We start from the raw sequence: 17,657 nt of genomic DNA on the forward strand, positions 1-17,657 counted from the left end.
TAACATGCATTTTCATCTATTGAGTTTGCAACTCAAGTACATCACTGGATTTCCTGACTGGAACTACCAATCAGAAGCACCATCATAATCAATATTAGTGGGCATTTCTGATTGGCCAGTCCAACCAGGAAATCTGGTGTTTTCACTCCTGTGCTCAATCAGGAAAGGGCCTCTGCGATCTATAACATTTCACTTTACACATTACACGTTTATCAAAAGCAACTTACGGTTATCATTTCTGGGTATTGATTACAGTCCATGGTGCAATGCGATGTAAGGTGTCTTGATCAAGGGCACTTGCTATTGCCTATTGCCTACTGATTAGGGTGAAAACTCACAACCCTAACAACCTCTGTAACCATTAGGCCACAGCTGCCAGAAAACAATCATGCTACTCACAGTCACTGCTTCTTGACCATATGGCCACCATTTTACAAATCCTGTTTATGACTTGGTAAGAAATTGTATTGTCATTAAAGCTTACATAATAAAGTGAAAGGGAGGAAAGTGATGTGCTCTTGTGTTTGACTGAAATCTGTTTCCTTAGTTTTTTTATCATTGTTTGGTTGTCTCTATCCCATATCTAAATGTCCATATTTGTTTCAGTTAATTCAATTGAATCCATTCAGCTCTGTGTGCATCTGTTTTTTTTTGCAAGACAACATACATACAGTGTCTGTAGAGTGTGTTTGTAGCGAAGGGGAGTAGAGTTACCCTGCCGAGACGCAAACCCAAACCTTCCTGGGCACCAAACTGGGATGTCGTGCCGAAAAGCGAGTGCCTGCCAGAACACGAGTGCCCTCATTGAAACCAATGGAAACCAATGACCAATTTTTCAGATATTTTTTACCCATTTTTGCAGATAAATCCGACACAATTTAACTTAAATTTTAAGATGGAAAGCCTATCAATAAAGCATCTGCATTCCTTCTGGAAGTATTACAAAGAACTGGTTACAATTTCAGTATTATTTCCATAAAAGAATCGAAGAATTGTCATAACAAATGTTACGGTTTCTCAAAAAATGTCATTGGTTTCAATGAGGGCACTCGTGTTCTGGCAGGGACTCGCTTTTCGGCACGACAGGGACTCAGATCGCTACACCAAAGAGCCAGGCTCATTGGCGTAACAGTCAGAGCACACCCACAACCCTACAGATGGCCACTCCATCACACTGCCTTCACCCTTCGTGAAGCGCACCCGTGTGCTTAACACACTCATGGTGTCCCTCACACAACTGCCCATCATGCTTCCTCCATCCAGTGTGCCATCCAGGGATCCCTCTCACCGGGGGTCGCCATTCCTGGGGGTCCCATACATGGAATTAAGGCTCACAAACAATGGGTACACTTCCAATGAAGTGAGAAGTCTGCACACTTACAATCCTTTTTGTTGTCTTTTATTTATTTCATGGCTGGATTACATTTCGACTTTAACAGTCAGATTCTCTACAAACACAGTCTGAGTGGTAATTAGAACATGCCTGGCACCCCTAGAACATTCCTTATTAGAACATGCCTTACACTTCCAATGGCCTCACGCCACGGTCCCACTTCTGGCGCCATTTGTAGCAAAGCGGCGTAGAATTGCCCTTGCCGGGACTCAAACCCAGGCATACCAAACTAGGAATCTGACCGCTACACCAAAGAGCCAGGCTCATTGCCATGACAGTCAGAACACAACCACAGCCCTAGTGATGGTCACTCCATCACAGTGTATATGTGTGTTTGTGCTTCTTCTACACAAAACTAGTTGCTTAAACAGGCAGTCACATTGAAGCAGACATGCTTGTGTTGTAGTAAATTAATAACAGTGTCGGCAAACTGTGTAAATGTACGTACGTAGAGAATTACATTCGTGACATGAAATACTTTAGGCTACTCTCACAATGTTTGAATAAAGCAATTAATGGTTGCACTCTTGTGTCTGACTCTGACGCTGACCCTGACTGATGTCGTGGATTCGTGCCTTTGTGAACTTTTCATCATCCTCTAGTCACCTTTATCACATATTTAAATGTCTATGTTATTTTAGTTCATTAAAATAAATAACTTTGGTTATTTCCATGTCAACTCCTATCCCTTTACATTCCTATTTTTATTCCAATAAAACTTCTCAGTATTTTGTAATCCGCGTATGGGCAAGCTGGAGTGGGGAGAATTATTGGTGTTGATTATTTTTGGCTAGAACAACTCTGGGAGTTGCCCAGCTGTGAAGTAAAGCAATGAAAACACATACGACACTCCACCTCCTTTATAAGACCAAAACCTGTGAAGAAACACTCACCTTGGCCTGGGCGGTGAGATTAAGGTAGGCAATTAGAATTACAGCTTGGTCATCTGGTAGGATTAAAAAATATATATATATATATGAAGACTTCATTAAACCTGTTAAGACACAGCATTATAAATTTGCTGTTACCAAAATGGCAATGACCAAGTCGTAGTGCATTACTAAAGGTAATGTCATAATGTAGTATATGGTAGTTAACTTTTCAATGACTACTACAGCATTGCACTGGTGGAACAGTGTGTATTATAGGGCTACGAAATATGAAAATATTTAGTCCACGGTCAGTAGGATCTCCAATGAAATATAATGTTGTTTTCTGATTGCGTCTTCTTTGTGTTAGACCTGTCCTGTGTTTTGCATCTTGCCTGTCCTGAGAACCATGGCCTCCCTCTGCTCGACTCTGCTCCTCGTCCTGTCAGCGCTCTATGTGGCTGCTGCTGATCTCCAGGTGTGGGGCATTCGTGGCTACGGCATCAAGGGCGATATGTTGTCCAAACCCGACCCCTACGTCAAGGTGTACTGTGGCAGCACATTCGGTGGGATGACGGAATTCAAGACGAGCGACCCCAACCCCATCTGGAGTACGTCGTTCCGCTTTCCGGACGGCAAAGTTGGGAATTTCCTGAAACTGGAGTTGTGGGACAGGGACCTGCTGTTCGATAATCGTCTGGGGACCTGCAGAGCAATGGTAAAGCAAAACACCAGTGCCAAGGTGACCTGCTCAATGCGGAAGGGGGAATTGGAGTTTTATTACGGACTGTGAAATTGCCAATAATGCAAGAGCAGGTGTTTTGTTGTCTAAAGTGACATATAGGTCCCTTCATTTGAAATCATCATAATAAATAAAATGGTGTATCACAATATTTCCAGCCTAGAACGATTTGTTTGTTTGTTTGTTTGTTTGTTTGTTTATTTATTCATTATGTCACATGTGAAGAGCTGGGCTTGGACCCAAACACATTCAGAAAGTGAGGGCAAATAAGTAGAAAGTACAATATCAGGTAAACTATTATGACAAGACAGATTATGACTATTATGACAAGACAGATTCACTCTCCAAAGACAAGCAGATGAGTAGCATTGGAGTGGGAGCTGAAATGAACACACACACACACACACACACACACACACACACACACACACACACACACACACACACACACACACACACACACACACACACACACACAAATGCACGCACAAAATTGGTATAGGACTTTATCATACAAGGCATGCTGCTCAAAGTGCTTAACAAATGGAAAAAAAACATCAATGTTAAAGATGGAGGTAATAAGAGAAGAAGAAAATAGAGACAGAAACAAGAAAGAATAGCAAGAAGACAGTCAGACACGAAACATACAAGGTGTAAATAAACTGTGCACATGTACAGTGAGTGGCAGGGATGCTGAGAGCTTTGACTGGGCCCAGGAAAAAATATTTGAAAGCCCCCCCCCAACTAAATACATACGGTGTTATTCTAGGCCTGCTCTCTCCCTGGGCCCGTGACTACTGACTCCTTTTATGACTCCTGTCAGTGGGTCGGCTGAGTGGAGTGGGCAGCCTGAGATGGACAGTAACAGGTCATGTAGCCAGATTTGGGGCGGACGGAGGAAAGGTGAGGAAAAGTACTGGCCAGTGGGTTGAGACATGAAGGGGGAAATGAATAGAGAAAACACAGCATATCCACATGTTAGCCCTCCTCCTGAATACATCATTGTGATACCAACTGGTTATCACTTGTCTATCTCCCATATGAATTGCATTCCAAACACATCATTATCAACAAAAAAGAGTTCAGGTACAAAACCTATATGTACATTTGTGATGAGTGTACAACAAAATGCAGCCTGTATTTATATAGGCCTACATTCAGTACAAAAAGTATGTCCATCCAACTTTGTTAGGGCTTGACTTGCTGCTCTTCACAATAACATTTCATTGGCTTTTGGACTGTATACTACTTGGTGAAAATGCCATTTAAAACTTTTTAATTTGCCATTTAAAAATGCTACAGATTTTTGTAATGACTTTTAGACAGGGTTTGCATTTCAACTTTTCATATCAACGTTGATGTCAACACCCCCATGATGCTTTCATTTCAACATCCATGAATTTCTCTAAATGTTCATTAATGTCCACTGAATATTTCCCTGGCTACTTTGAAGTGTTATCAGGGTTGTGTAAACCTGGTCAGAACAAGCTGGAATAGTTGCGAGAGAATTGGTTTGTTATTGTTTTTGGCCAGCAGCTCTGGGAGTAGCACAGCTGTGGAATAAAGCGATGAAAAGATACACGACCATGCTTTATAAGTTGAACACTTTTGAGAAAAACACACTTTGGGCTCAACACTGACCACACAGGTAGGTAATCGTTTTCATCATAATCTACTGTGAAGAGTGACTAAACCCCCTCCTTCACTTCTTTGATATAGATATATCAGATAATACTGTAGATATATTATCAAAATATGATGCTTAGATTGCAAGAGAGGAAGTAAACGACCTATGTGGGATTTTTATTAATGTGGGGTTTTTTTCAGAATATAATTCTCCTTCAAGATTTCAATGTCCATAAGATACAGATAAAACAAATAAAGATAACATATATTTCATGACAGATTTCTACTAAATGTGTTTTTTTTTCTGTTTAAATCTGCTCTGTTAGATCCACCTGCTGTGTTTTACCTATCGTCTGTCCTGACAACCATGGCATCCCCCTGGCTCACCCTGCTGCTCGTCCTGCCTCTCCTCTGCGTGGCCACTGCTCAAGTTCAGGTGTGGGGCATCCGTGGCTTCGAACTCCAGAACGGCCTGCTGGGCAAGCCCGACCCGTATGTCAAGGTGTACTGCGGAGGCACCTTCGGCGGCATGACGGAGTTCAAGAAGAACGATGCCAACCCCTCCTGGACGGCCTCCTTCAGCTTCCCCACGGGCAGGGTAGGAGACGTCCTGGAACTGCAGCTGTGGGACAAGGACGTCCTGATCGACGACCATGTGCACACCTGCACCGCCAGCGTGGAGAACTACCCCAGCACCAAGGTCATCTGCTCCTTCCGGAAGGGCAAACTAGAGTTCAACTATGGAGTGGGACAGTAGCTTTGGTGTCTTAATTCGTACCTTTTTTGACATTGTCTTAAAAGGTGCAGCTTAACTTTGGGAAATGTAAATAGACCTACACTGGCTGTCTGAATTGAAATACAACAAAAAATAAAAAAGTGTTCTGCACTATATCCTTGGCTTTGCTGTTTATTTTTTTCATACAGACAGGAAGAATCAAGGTATAGCAGGAATAATTGGTCCTGATAATATTGCAAATACTGAAGGTAAATAAAATCACACAATCAGGTAGCCTACAATAAAAGGATGGGAATGTGCAGAGCCATGCATAGATATGTAGGCCTATGGCTCTGGGAATGGATAGCGGTGGATAGTAGAGTAGAGTAGAGTAGAGAAACTTTATTGATCCCCAGGGGGAAATTCAGGTGTCAAGTAGCTTACATAAATACACAGACAGACAGACAGACAGACAGACAGACAGACAGACACACACACACACACGCACGCACGCACGCACGCACGCACGCACGCACACGCACACGCACACACACACACACACACACACACACACACACCGATCTGGGCCAGCTCTGGCATCTCAGGCAGTCCAATCCCCAATAATGATGTCCTTCTTAGTGTCCTTCTGTATACTGTTAAGCAAAGGTAATTTTTGACGAGTTTTCAAAACAGCCTTTGTTTCTATCAGTTTAGTAAAACTTAATACGACTCCATTTAGTTTTGGGTGGGCTTTAGCCTACTTGTACTTGATAATAATAACAATAACAGGGCCCACCTCTCACCCAATAAACAATAAAACTTAGGCCTACATGAATGCTCAGCAGCAACACACACACAAATATTGTTTTGATGTTTAGAAAATGATTTCAGGCCCATTGGAATACCCTCAGTTGGCAAACAGTTTGAAAATCACTGGTATAATGCCTACACATAGCCTAAAAAAATACAGTACAGAGGGCTAATTAATTTGTCCATTATATATAATCTACCTGCATAATACACAATATAATTCTTATTTGTTTATTTATTTATTCATTCATCCATTCATTCAATTACTTTTGTTTGTGTGTTTGTTTATTTATTTATTTAATGTAAGCTATTTTAAAATCATTTTCACTAGACTGACCATCCCACTCCCTGCCAATAGGTGGTAGTGTTGTAACATACTAGGCGTACACACATGGACAAGTAATGGACCAAAGTGTAAATAACAAAGAAGACCCACCATCTTTGTAAATAAGGAAGAGAAAGGAGGAAGAATAGAAGGAGTAGGCTACAGTCACAGCCCTGGTACAAACTTTATGAACTTTTGTCCGATAATCTTTTTTTGTTGTTGTTGCTTTGAAATTATGATACGGTAGCCTATTATTGCCGACTTTCAACCACACACCCTGGACCTTGAGTCTGGACCTTGGTGTGGTGTGGGGTTGCTCAACTCAACCTATCAACTATGTTGCAATCAGATCGGATACTTTGCAATCTGAAACACGTTCTCTGCTATGTTCTCTGCTAATAAAAGGCTATCCGCTCTACTCTGGTTAAACGTGGGCCTACAATACAATGTATGATAAAACATTCTCTGTTGTGAGAGATTGCTAGTCAGTGTGCATTCATCTACATGAGTGTTTTTAAGCTCTTAAAAGTCCTACTTCCTTAGTCCTAAACCTGTAAACACCACAACACAGCAGTCTATTAAAAGCAAAAAATCAAGGTGAAATATTACATGAATTGTTATCTTAATTTACTGGTGGAAATAGACTATATTATTGAATGTTGAACCACCTACCTGCTTAACTTACAGGTCTGATGTTCTGTGCCATTTCGCAGCAGCAGGGGTCCTGAGATAGGCTTCTGAAATGCCTCTCTTCCGACAGTTGGGTGAGTCAAAGAGAGAAAATGAAAAACGACAGGTGAAGACGGAAAAAAGCAAATTGAGGGGCAAAGACCCCGATGCTACTTTGACCAGCTTGTGCCTTGTGAATATTGTGAAAAATATGAACAATGTCTGGGCCCAGGACTATGCCCAGAACTACATGGACCAGTACTTCTTCAGATACATCATGGGCCCATTCAACCCGCTACGTGAGTTGTTTTGCTATGTGTGTGTGTGTGTGTGTGTGTGTGTGAGAGAGAGAGCGTGGTAGGCGGCGTGTTCATTGACTCCATCCTGAAGATGGATTTTGAGACGAAAGTGCTTAATGATAGTCATTCTTGTTCATAATCCTCCCTAGTTCCTTCCTATCCACGTGTGACGGAGGTCATCTTGCACCTGTTCACCCCCCTCGGGGATCGAACGTGCGATCTCGTGAACTACAATGGTCCGGCAATGGGATACACAGTACGATACCGCTGGGCCAAGAGACCAGTCTCTCGGCCCAACGGCACGAGACTATCGGAGTTATCCACGCCAACTCTGTGCTAGTTAGCCTCCGTTACACAGCTTGCTTATGTGTCTGTGCCTGTGCCTGAGTAAATACGAAAAGGTTGCACTATGCATAAACTTTGTTTTATCATTACACAGTGTAATAATAATAAAATAAAGTTATGCATGGTTCAACCTTTTCCTACTTTTCAGTTTTACAATATTTTGGTCAGCAACCTAAAAAGAAGAAAAAATCCGCTCGAGTGAAGCCTGCTCCAACCTTTATGAACTTTAATACCTGAGTAAGTAAAAAAATTGACTCCGGCCCTGCCGTGGCTAACCGGTAGGTAGGGCACTCACCTGCCATGTGGCTGACCCCGGTTCGATTCCGGGCACGGGTCCTTTGCCAACCCCTCCCCCTCTCTCTTCCAATTCGCTTCCTGTCCACCTGTCTCACACTGTCCTGTCAAATAAGGTTGAAAAAGACCAAAAAGAAAAAAATCTAAAAAAAAATGGACTTCATCCTAAGCCTTCTCTTTCCCCACTTGTGCAGCTTCGGAGCTGGTGGAGGAGCTGCTGTCTGTGTTGTCCTCGCGGCGCCTGATGACCCGGGCGGCCCTGCACCTCCTGCTGCTGCCCCAGCTGCGTCACCTCTCCCTGGGCCGCTGCCCTGGCCTCGTCACCGCTAACCTGTGCGGCATCATCGGGGCCCGCTGCCAGGTGAGCATGCGCCACGTGAAGTTGCCATGGTCCCTGCAGAGTGATGGACACTGGGGTTGAGCTCCAAAAATATACACTTTATTTCATTAAACAAATAGCAACATTTCGACCCACCAGTGGGATCTTCCTCAGGCGTCAGGAAACGTTGCCGTTTGTTTAATGAAATAAAGTTAATATTTTTTTGAAGCTCATGCCCAGTGTGGACCACACTCTCACACTGTCTACCACTACTGCCTGGCACCTGGATTATTGTTTTTGTGGATGTGTGGCGTGCACCCCAACTTGCAAACGCCATGGTCCACACGCAGCCATCATCACTAAAAACAACAGCCGTTCTTGATGCTGTTCTGGCTCCCACAAAAGTGTGTGTGTGTGTGTGTGTGTGTGTGTCCACCAGTGCCACTTAACATCAACAATTAGAACAAGGCAGAAATATTTTCCTTTGTTAAGTGTGAAAAATTCTGTTAATGTTCTCTACTGTATGTTCACTTAAATTGTGTTTTAATAAGGTAAGAAATCCTCATACCTGTGATTTGTAAATAAGCGTTTGTCCGTAGCCCCTTAATGCGCGCCGTACCCCCAGTGGCACGCTGTAATAGTCATTGAAATGTAACTACCATAGCACTACAATACTATGACACAACACAGGCCCTTTAGCAATGCACCACGACTTGGTCATTACCATACTGGTAGTAACAACAAATTTATANAGCCGCGTCTTAAGGGGTTAAAACAAAACCCTCCTGTGCTTCTCCGCAGGGTCTGATGTCTCTGGACCTCAGCGGTGCGGCCAGCGTCCCGTCCCCAGTCCTGAGTGACCTCCTGGGCCGCCTCCGCAGCCTGCGCTCCCTGGGCCTGGCCGGGACCTTGTCTGACGCCCGGGTGACCGAGGCCTTGCCCGCCCGCTGCCCCTCGCTCCGTCACCTGGACGTCAGCCGCTGCCACCACCTGAGCCCGGCGGGCCTGCTTCACCTGTCCCCGCGTCACCCCGCCACTAGCCCCGGTGGCCCTGGTGGTGGTGGCCTGCCTCACCTCCGCAGCCTCCTGGCACTGGATGTCGGGTTCGGGGAGGAAGAGGAGGACAGGCAGGGTGCCGCGGCCTTCCTGCTGCTCAGCCTGCCCTGGCTGGAGAGGGTGGCCCTGGAGGGGCTGGGGGAGGCCTGTGCCCTCCTCACCGATGGAGGTGTAGTAGTGAAACACTAAAGTGTGTGTGTGTGTGTGTGTGTGTGCGTGCATGCGCGTGTGTTCTTCTTTTACACTAGTAGTTGTTTATTCTGTTCTTCTATACTTCCTCTTTTCTTCTGTGTAAATAGCCCACTGTATTGAAAAGTATATCGCTTTAAAGTGATACTGTCCCATTTTTTGAAATAAGCTTATTTTACACCTTCCCTTGAGTTAAATAATAGGGTTTTACCGTACCGTCATGTACTTTCAACCGTTCTCTGGCTATGGCAGTGCAAATTTTACCTTCATGCTAGCAGTTAACATTGAATCGAATGAGACCAGCTTGCGGCTAACTGGTCTCATAGGACTCAATGTTAACTGTTAGCATGGAGGTGAAATTGGCACTGCCGTACTCAGAGAACGGTTGAAAGTATAGGAGAAAGGTAAAGCTCAATTATTTAACTCAAGGGGAGGAGTAATATAAGCTAATTTCCAAAAATGGAACAGTATCCCTTTAAGGTCTGCACAGGGGCCGAGAGGTAAAGAGGTAAATCACCTAATAGAAGAGCCGGGAGTCCTCATTCCTAAGAAAATGAGGTTCTCCAGGCTCTTAGATCATGAAATGTTCTTGTGAATAGTGACGATATAATAGACATTCCATGTCATTCTAGGCGGAGGCCTCCAGGAGGTGGAGGGTTTCAGCAGGCGTGCGGGCATACCGGACCTGAAGGAGCTGTGGGCGGAGAGAGTCCGTGGGGAGGACTGCGGAGGTGCGAACGGTGTCACAACAACACCACCAGCAGCAGGCACAGGTGGACAGCAGGGGGAAGGAGAAGAGGAGAGCTCTTTTCTTCTGTCTGCAGCACAGGGAAACGATTGCTCTCGGACTCGGGAGAGTGATGACGAGGCTGCCGCTGAATACGAGGACGAAGATGAGGATGAGGAAGAGGGAGAGGTTAAGCGTAGAGAAAGACCTGGGCACGTTTTCAGCAATGCAGTGACGATGGAAAGGACACGTGACAAAGAGGCAGCGTCACCAGAAAACAAAGAGGCACGGGAACGGCATGAAAGCACTTGGCAGAGCCCTCTCCTAACGCTCCCCCTGAGGCAGGTCCAGGGGGTGTCCTTCACCACAGTGGGAGCTCTAGCCCAGCTCTGCCCCAGCGTGTGTGCTCTGACGCTGGACTGCGACCCAGATGGGGAGCCGGAGGCGGTCTCGGGGGCCCGCGTGGCCAAAGCGTTGTCCCGATGGTCCTCCAGTCTGAGGAGCCTCACGCTGAGGTTCCCGGGGGGGGCTCTGTCGGAGATGGCGCGGGCCGTGGAGCCCGTGGGCGCGTCCCTGGTGTCTCTGACTGTGGAAGGGGTGCGGGCAGACGGGGTGGACCCTCTGCTGACTCTGCTCCGCTCCTGCCCCCAACTCACAACGCTGACCATTCACATGGAGCCTCCCAGCATGCACTACGACCAGGAGGAGGAGGAGGAAGAGGAGGGAGAGGGAGAGAGACAGCAGGACCTTCAGGCTTTACCCTGTCTTCCTCGCCTGTCGTGTTTAGATATGAGGTAAATGGAGTGAGCCGACAGAAGGCACTGACATGCAATAGACTTACTGTAGTTACCTCCGCCAGGAGGTTATGTGATCGCCCGAATTTGTGTGTGTGTTCGTCACGCTGCTATTACATGGCCTGCCACAGGGCGCGCAGGGCGCGCAAGGACCACTGAGGACGGCTCTGTGAGGAGGAGCCCTGAGCTGGCGCACCTTCACGCAGCCACACCGGGGCAGAGCATTGAAGTGAAATTCTTACCGCAGTCAAAATCGCTATCAAAAAGCAGCCTTAGCTACAGCCTCGCGGATCGTTTAAGTTCACAATGCTGTCACAAAACATTCATATGAAATGAAGCTCACAGAAAGGCGCGCGCGAATTGCGTTATCCACGGTGATTTGCTGCTTCCCCAATCCCCGCGCACTGAAGCCATCAGCACTACAAAACATTCCATAGACTAGTTCCTAGACTTCATAACGAATGAACGCTGGAGATGCGGCGAACAGTGATTTTCAATACGAAATAGCGTGCAGGCCCGGGTGCTGCCGATCATTTGCCCGCAGCGCCAAGACCAAGTCGCAATAACCCTCATGAACGGATTCCCAGGTAGGAGGAACTTCTCGAACAAGTGTAGTGTCGGGGTATGCAATGATTCCGCTAGCTGCGACCAGTCGAGTCGGCATGTCTCTCGCTAAGCAAATGCGTTTGTAGCACAACGTTGGTGTCACGCAGGGACGGACTGGACAGTCTGGCATTTGGGCACATGCCAGAAGGGCCGCGGCCTTTTACATAACCTTCGCGGCCCTTCCAATGTTCGTTGCGGCCGCATGATCATGCGTCTGGGATCTATAAAGCAAATATCACGCTGCCTGCGTTCAAAGTTCTATTCAAGCACCGTTCTCTTATAATCGTTTCGCTATTTATACCACTGACACTGCCATACATTACACACGGACGGTGGCATATTGATGGGTGGGTCTCATTATGTTTCATGTTGTATTTTTCCTGAATATATATTCCAATGATGTAAAAGTGTTCAAAATAATACAAAAAAAAAAACTATAGCCTACCTATTTATATTTTGCTTTTGTTTGAGACAACTGTAGTAAAGCATTGCTTTGTGTTTTTTTTTTATTTATTTATTTACGTTCGGTTCCCGCCATAAGAAAAAGAACGTAGGCCTAAAGATTCATCAACATTCTGAAGCTTGTTGTAGAGAAAAACTGACGGTAGATGTCGCGACGCGAATGGACAATTATAGCTATTAAGAAAAATTAATGAAGGTCCAGGAAGAGGAGGAATTAAACGAAAGAAGGGGGAGCGGCAATGGAAATTGATAGCACATTTGACTTGACTTGTGGAGGTGTTTGGTGGTCACTACGCGGTGAGATGCTGCCATCTTGTGGTCTTTTCAGGTATTTTCTTAATCAGTTCAGTCCTCCGTTTCCCTAGTGACTGACGATAAACTTCATGTGAGCATTGCGGTGTGTGGCGGACAAGAAGTGTCCCATAAATTCAAGGTTGTTGTTTGTTGTCACTGAAAACACGGTGTTCTGTTCGAATCTATGTCTTAGTATCTATTATGCCAGCTTCTTGGCTTGCTTGGAAGAAGACCATGAAGAAGTGTGTTGTTTTGTCTCTGCAATCGCCAAGAAATCACAAGGCCATTCACACATGAAGCACGCAGAGCTCTCTCGCCCACACAAATATGGATATTAGAAGATGTGTTGCACCGCCCGACGCTACGAATAAGACCAGGTAGGGCTGAAGGATTTCCATTAATAAACATTGTTTGTGTCCGCCGTGACACTTTTTTTTTATTTCACGTAAGGTCGCGTTTCTACTGTCATAAGCCAGTCCGTGGCTAGTCTCGCTACTAGCCAAGGTGATGTGATCTGTAAACCTTTTTAGCTTGTGGTAATCTGGGGGCTGTTATAGTTTTTCTTATTCGTACTGTAAGCTTATTCTTAACTTCATGACTTGGTAATGGGCTCTCGAATTGGTGGCTTGTCTTGCTGAAATACATTTTAGTAGCCATATCGATGTAGCCTACGGTATGTTGTTTTGCGTTCAGCTCTGGACTGGTTAGCATAGAAGTTGGACTGACTCCCACTCATAGTCTTGTCATATAGCTGGGCCACTGTCCAGCGTTAAGAAGGGGCTTTTGCGTAAAGAAGCGGTGCGAGAGCAAAGCGGACATCAAAAGTGGTTGGTTCATTGATTTTATAGTGTGTGTGTGTAGGCACGTTGATGCTTGCCTGGTGCCTGTTTAAAGGTCGGTTTCTGAAACTTCAGTGTTTAGGCCTACTATTTTATTAATAGTCACAATTTCTCTCTGTGTGGGGCGGGCCAACGAGTGCAGAGTGCGCTTGTTATAACGCACCGTTTTCGACGTGTAGGATGCACCATGCACCTAGTTCTAGTAGGATCAGGATGCACCTTGTGTTTTAGTGTTTTCATGTGGTGCGCGGTCACCAAGTTGTTGCAACTTCCGCGAAGTGGTGTGTCTCTCTCTCTCTCTCTGTGTGTGCGTGGGGGGGGGGGGGGGGGGGGGGGGGGGGGGGGGGGGGGGGGGGGGGCTACTGGGGGATATTGGGGCCGCGGGGCCGCGTTGTGGGTCAAAATGCCAGGGCCGTTTCTCTATCCCAGTCCGTCACTGGTGTCACGATATTGAAACAGCTAGAAATGATACAAGTGGATTTACCTCGCAAAGGTTTGTTTAGCCTTGCGAGATAACCCAAAACAATAACTGACACTCCACAACCATCCATGCACTGCCACTGGATAAGGGCATTCTTGGACATTTCTGATTCAATAAGTGAACGGCTCAAAGTAGCCCTACAGCATGTTGTCTTGTTATTACAAAAAATATATATAGGACTATATATAGGCCTATTACTGCGCTCTGGGTTGGGGACCGCTGCACTGCTGTAGAATATGTAGGCCTACTATGGGTGTTGGCCAATGAAAATTGTGCTTTTAATTTTTTATTTTGTTTTAGATGGTATCCTAATGAAAGGCATGCTGCCAATCATCAACAATGTGACTAATATGTAGCAATGAGCATTGGCAAATCACAGAAGGCATAGGCTATAGCATGAACAATCACTTTGCCAATATAAAACAATCAAAGGTGAACTAAACAGTCCACAGCTAGAGAACATGGAAATGATAAAAGAGACAAAGAGAACTGTAATTTGGTTACAACTTGACGGTTCAATTACCTGAACACAAATGCTATGTAGCCTATAGGCCTAAATGCATGAAACCACATCATGACTCTATACCTATGTCCAAAACAAACTGAACTTCCTTGGCGGAGGTCTGCGTTCTCGGAATGCATTTCTAGTTGGTGTTTGTTTTGTGTTTCACTGCTCAAGGCTTAATCATCTCTCACTGCTCAAATGTGTGTGTTTGTTATTTATTTAGTTCAATTTAAGTCTTAAGTTTTATTTCTCCAAGTTCTCAGTTTCTTAATTTCTTTTTTGTCTTAATTTCTTTTTTGTCTTCTCCCCCCCTCATCTTTTTGTGTCCTCCTCAGCTTTTCTTTCGACCCACGCCAAAAGAAAACTGTGATGTCGTGGAGATCCCTTAAGGTGGCACTGTTGGCTTTGCTAAGGGGCTCCCCTCTGCTAGAGACAGTTACCCTGGTGGCCGTGCCCTGTCCCCTGGACCCGCTCTTCCTCTCGGTGCTGGACCATGCCCTCTCCTCACGGAACCCCGCCCTCCGACACCTCAAGCACTTGAATCTCGCACACTCCGACGTCTCTATGGCAACCCTGTCGCGACTGGACGTCGTGGGCAACGGTTTGTCCACGCTGGACCTCAGCGGTTGCTGGGCCGTGACGCGTCATGATGTCAGCCGGTTGCAGAGGGCAGGTAAAGGGAGACGGCAGACGCTGAATGTCACTTGGATGTGATGTGGGAGGGCACAATGCTGAGACCCGGTTTGCACGTATATGGATATCATTTGTAAACATTTATGCAACTCCCGTTGTCATTTGTAAACTCCCAACTCCCATTGTCATTGTGACACAGCAATCCACGGCACACAAGTGTTCACTGCACACAACGAAATTGCATTCATGCCTCACCCGTGCTAAGGGGCAGCCTCCAATGGCGCCCAAAGGGAGCAGTGCCGCGGGACGGTACCATGCTCAGGGTCACTGAGCCGTGGAGGAGGACGGGAGAGAGCACTGATTAATTACTCCCCCCACCAACCTGGCGGGTTGGGAGTCGAACCGGCACCCTTTAGGCTAGATGTCTGACGCCCTAACCACCCTAACTGTTTACCCACTATTTAATTCATTAATTCATTCCTTTTTTTCACCGGTAAACAGACTTTTAGCTCCCTTGACTGGAGATTTCTAAAATACACCTCTCAATGGTGATTTTTTTTGTCCACATGCCATGTAAACAGAATCAAAACATGATACATTTTATGATATCTATGCAGATATTTTTTTAAATGGTTAATATAATATATTACCTATTTTTAAGAATACTGCATACATGTAACCAACCAAGGCCTAAGTGCAACTTATTCCAACAGTGCCTGTTTACTGTATGTACTGTACTGCACACGTATGCACCTTGATATGACTTCATAAGAAGATACACTAATGTGTAATGGTGTTTAATGTCCACATAGAACTTCTAGTACACATTTTGAACAGTAGATGTCAGAATTATGTTGTCCTAGCACTTCAAGCAGCCTATTCAGCTGCCTTTCAGATGCAATTTGCATGTCTGAATTATATCCTCACACTTCAAGGCCGAGATGTTTTTTTTATGACAAAGTGCATACTACCGTATTTAAACTACACATTCAGTGTAGTTAAAGGACCACTTCAGCCATTTTCAATATGCTGTTGTATTGCTCACACTACACTTGAATGCTGCATTTTTCAGCTCAGCCCTTTCCGAGATCTGAGCTATTCTAATGGGGGCAGCTTTTATTTACATTTTTTTAATTCTTAACATAGGCCTACCCCAAATATTTTCCCAAAAGGCTAATTTGCTAGTTGTCTGCATAACCTCTTGGATGTTTTTGGGAGTAAATCAAGATGTTTTTTGAAATGTAAACAAACAGCTGCCCCCATTACAATGACCAGGATCTCGGAAAAGGCTGGAGAAAAAGAAAAAAAATCTCACGTACTGACAAGTTCAAGGTAGTGTGAGCATTATAACTGCGTGTTGGAATTGACTGAAGTTATCCTTTAAGGCCTGTCTGGGTGGTAAGTAACTGCACTGGAAGTTACACTTTAGTGACTATTTCAAAAGCATTTCAGAATGGAAGCTGGAAAGAGAGCTTTGTTTTTCATTGATTGTTCAATGTTTGATGGTGTATTTTTTTAATCATTGGCTATAATATACTTAACATGTTTGGCTATATTATTTAAATTCAGTCAGTACCATGTAGTGAAAATCCTGCTCCATGGCAAAAAAAATGTAACGAATCAATTTTTAACTCAAGGAAAGCTTTTCAGTTTCCTGTTTACAGACCAGGAGGCTGTCCCCTGAGTACTTTGAAAAAGGTAATGGCAACAAAATAAAAACAACAACAACAACCAATTTTTAGAGTATTGCTGGGCATTTATGGCATTTATTGCATTTATTGCAACGTTTTTGAAATGCTTTAACACAAGAATTCATGAATTTGAATTCAGGCAATCATGCAAATACATACAGCACATTTCTGAAAGTATACGCTACCTCTCTTGACCAAATTCACACTAATCAAAACCAATACTCAAAGTCGATTGAAAGACTAGCACTTCTGCATTTGACTACATCCTTGTTCTTGTCGATGATATGAGGACACATTCCCAACAATTTCTCTTGAGTGATATTCAATTCATGCAAATGATACACATAGAGCGTAAACATGCTTCCAATTCTTGGGTTTGCGCATCCGATCATGCTGTTCGCCCAGATGGGGTTGGAATTCCCTTCGACAACAACGGTCTTGCCACAATCCCTCCCTCCAAGGGTTACTTTGACAAAAGCATTAAGGGGGTAGCCTTTGTAGCTGAGGTTGTAGGCGCGGAGTCCTGACACGAAAGCACTTCTGGCCTCGCATAGTGGGGACGGGGCCAGTAGGCCCAGGGCCAGCAGGAAGATGGCAGCTTTCACAGCAGACATGACGTTTGTGTCCACAACCTGGAAGAAACGAGAAGAGTAGACAAAAAAGCAAATACTCTAGTTTACCTTATAAGTTCAGGGTTTCCCACAGACGTAGCATTGTATGGTGCTGCGGTTAAAACAATGTGGGCCAGTGCAAATGTCATGTGTGTTCAACCATAGAGGATATGGGACCAAAACTGTCTATTCCAAGATCCACTATGACATCTGACTGCCCAGAACAATTGTCCTGATCTGCATCAAGAAAGTGTCTTCCGAATAATTGTAATGTCAAATGATAGTCAGTTGTCCGCAATGTTTGAGATTTCCAATGAGACATTTGAGCATTTAATGGTAGAACCATGTACTGTATGCGTGAAC

The 17,657-nt window shown here is 44.9% G+C and overlaps 2 protein-coding genes across 2 annotated transcripts; both read left to right on the top strand.

Annotated features, from left to right (window-relative positions):
* The first annotated feature begins 2,276 nt into the window (after nt 1–2,276).
* Nucleotides 2,277–3,105, top strand: LOC134445430 (cytosolic phospholipase A2-like). Its single transcript, XM_063194511.1, has 2 exons — nt 2,277–2,310; nt 2,633–3,105. Exon 2 carries the CDS (start codon nt 2,672–2,674, stop codon nt 3,053–3,055), a length of 384 nt encoding a protein of 127 aa, XP_063050581.1. The 5' UTR covers nt 2,277–2,310; nt 2,633–2,671; the 3' UTR covers nt 3,056–3,105.
* Nucleotides 3,106–6,620: 3,515 nt separating this feature from the next.
* On the top strand, nt 6,621–17,327 carry LOC134446163 (uncharacterized). Its single transcript, XM_063195467.1, has 6 exons — nt 6,621–6,656; nt 7,168–7,448; nt 8,282–8,448; nt 9,208–9,631; nt 10,284–11,172; nt 14,695–17,327. Exons 2-6 carry the CDS (start codon nt 7,223–7,225, stop codon nt 15,071–15,073), a joined length of 2,085 nt encoding a protein of 694 aa, XP_063051537.1. The 5' UTR covers nt 6,621–6,656; nt 7,168–7,222; the 3' UTR covers nt 15,074–17,327.
* The last annotated feature ends 330 nt before the right edge of the window (nt 17,328–17,657 follow it).

The sequence above is a fragment of the Engraulis encrasicolus genome, chromosome 3 (genome assembly GCF_034702125.1).
Source record: "Engraulis encrasicolus isolate BLACKSEA-1 chromosome 3, IST_EnEncr_1.0, whole genome shotgun sequence".
NCBI classification, from domain to species: domain Eukaryota; kingdom Metazoa; phylum Chordata; class Actinopteri; order Clupeiformes; family Engraulidae; genus Engraulis; species Engraulis encrasicolus.

What these genes read in the sequence shown, in the direction of transcription:
- LOC134445430 (XM_063194511.1), top strand. Translation starts at nt 2,672, where the DNA reads ATGGCCTCCCTCTGCTCGACTCTGCTCCTCGTCCTGTCAGCGCTCTAT.
- LOC134446163 (XM_063195467.1), top strand. Translation starts at nt 7,223, where the DNA reads ATGCCTCTCTTCCGACAGTTGGGTGAGTCAAAGAGAGAAAATGAAAAA. An exon ending in GGGCCCATTCAACCCGCTAC is followed by an intron (nt 7,449 to 8,281) that starts GTGAGTTGTTTT and finishes CCACTTGTGCAG; the next exon opens with CTTCGGAGCTGGTGGAGGAG. An exon ending in CTGTCGTGTTTAGATATGAG is followed by an intron (nt 11,173 to 14,694) that starts GTAAATGGAGTG and finishes TGTCCTCCTCAG; the next exon opens with CTTTTCTTTCGACCCACGCC.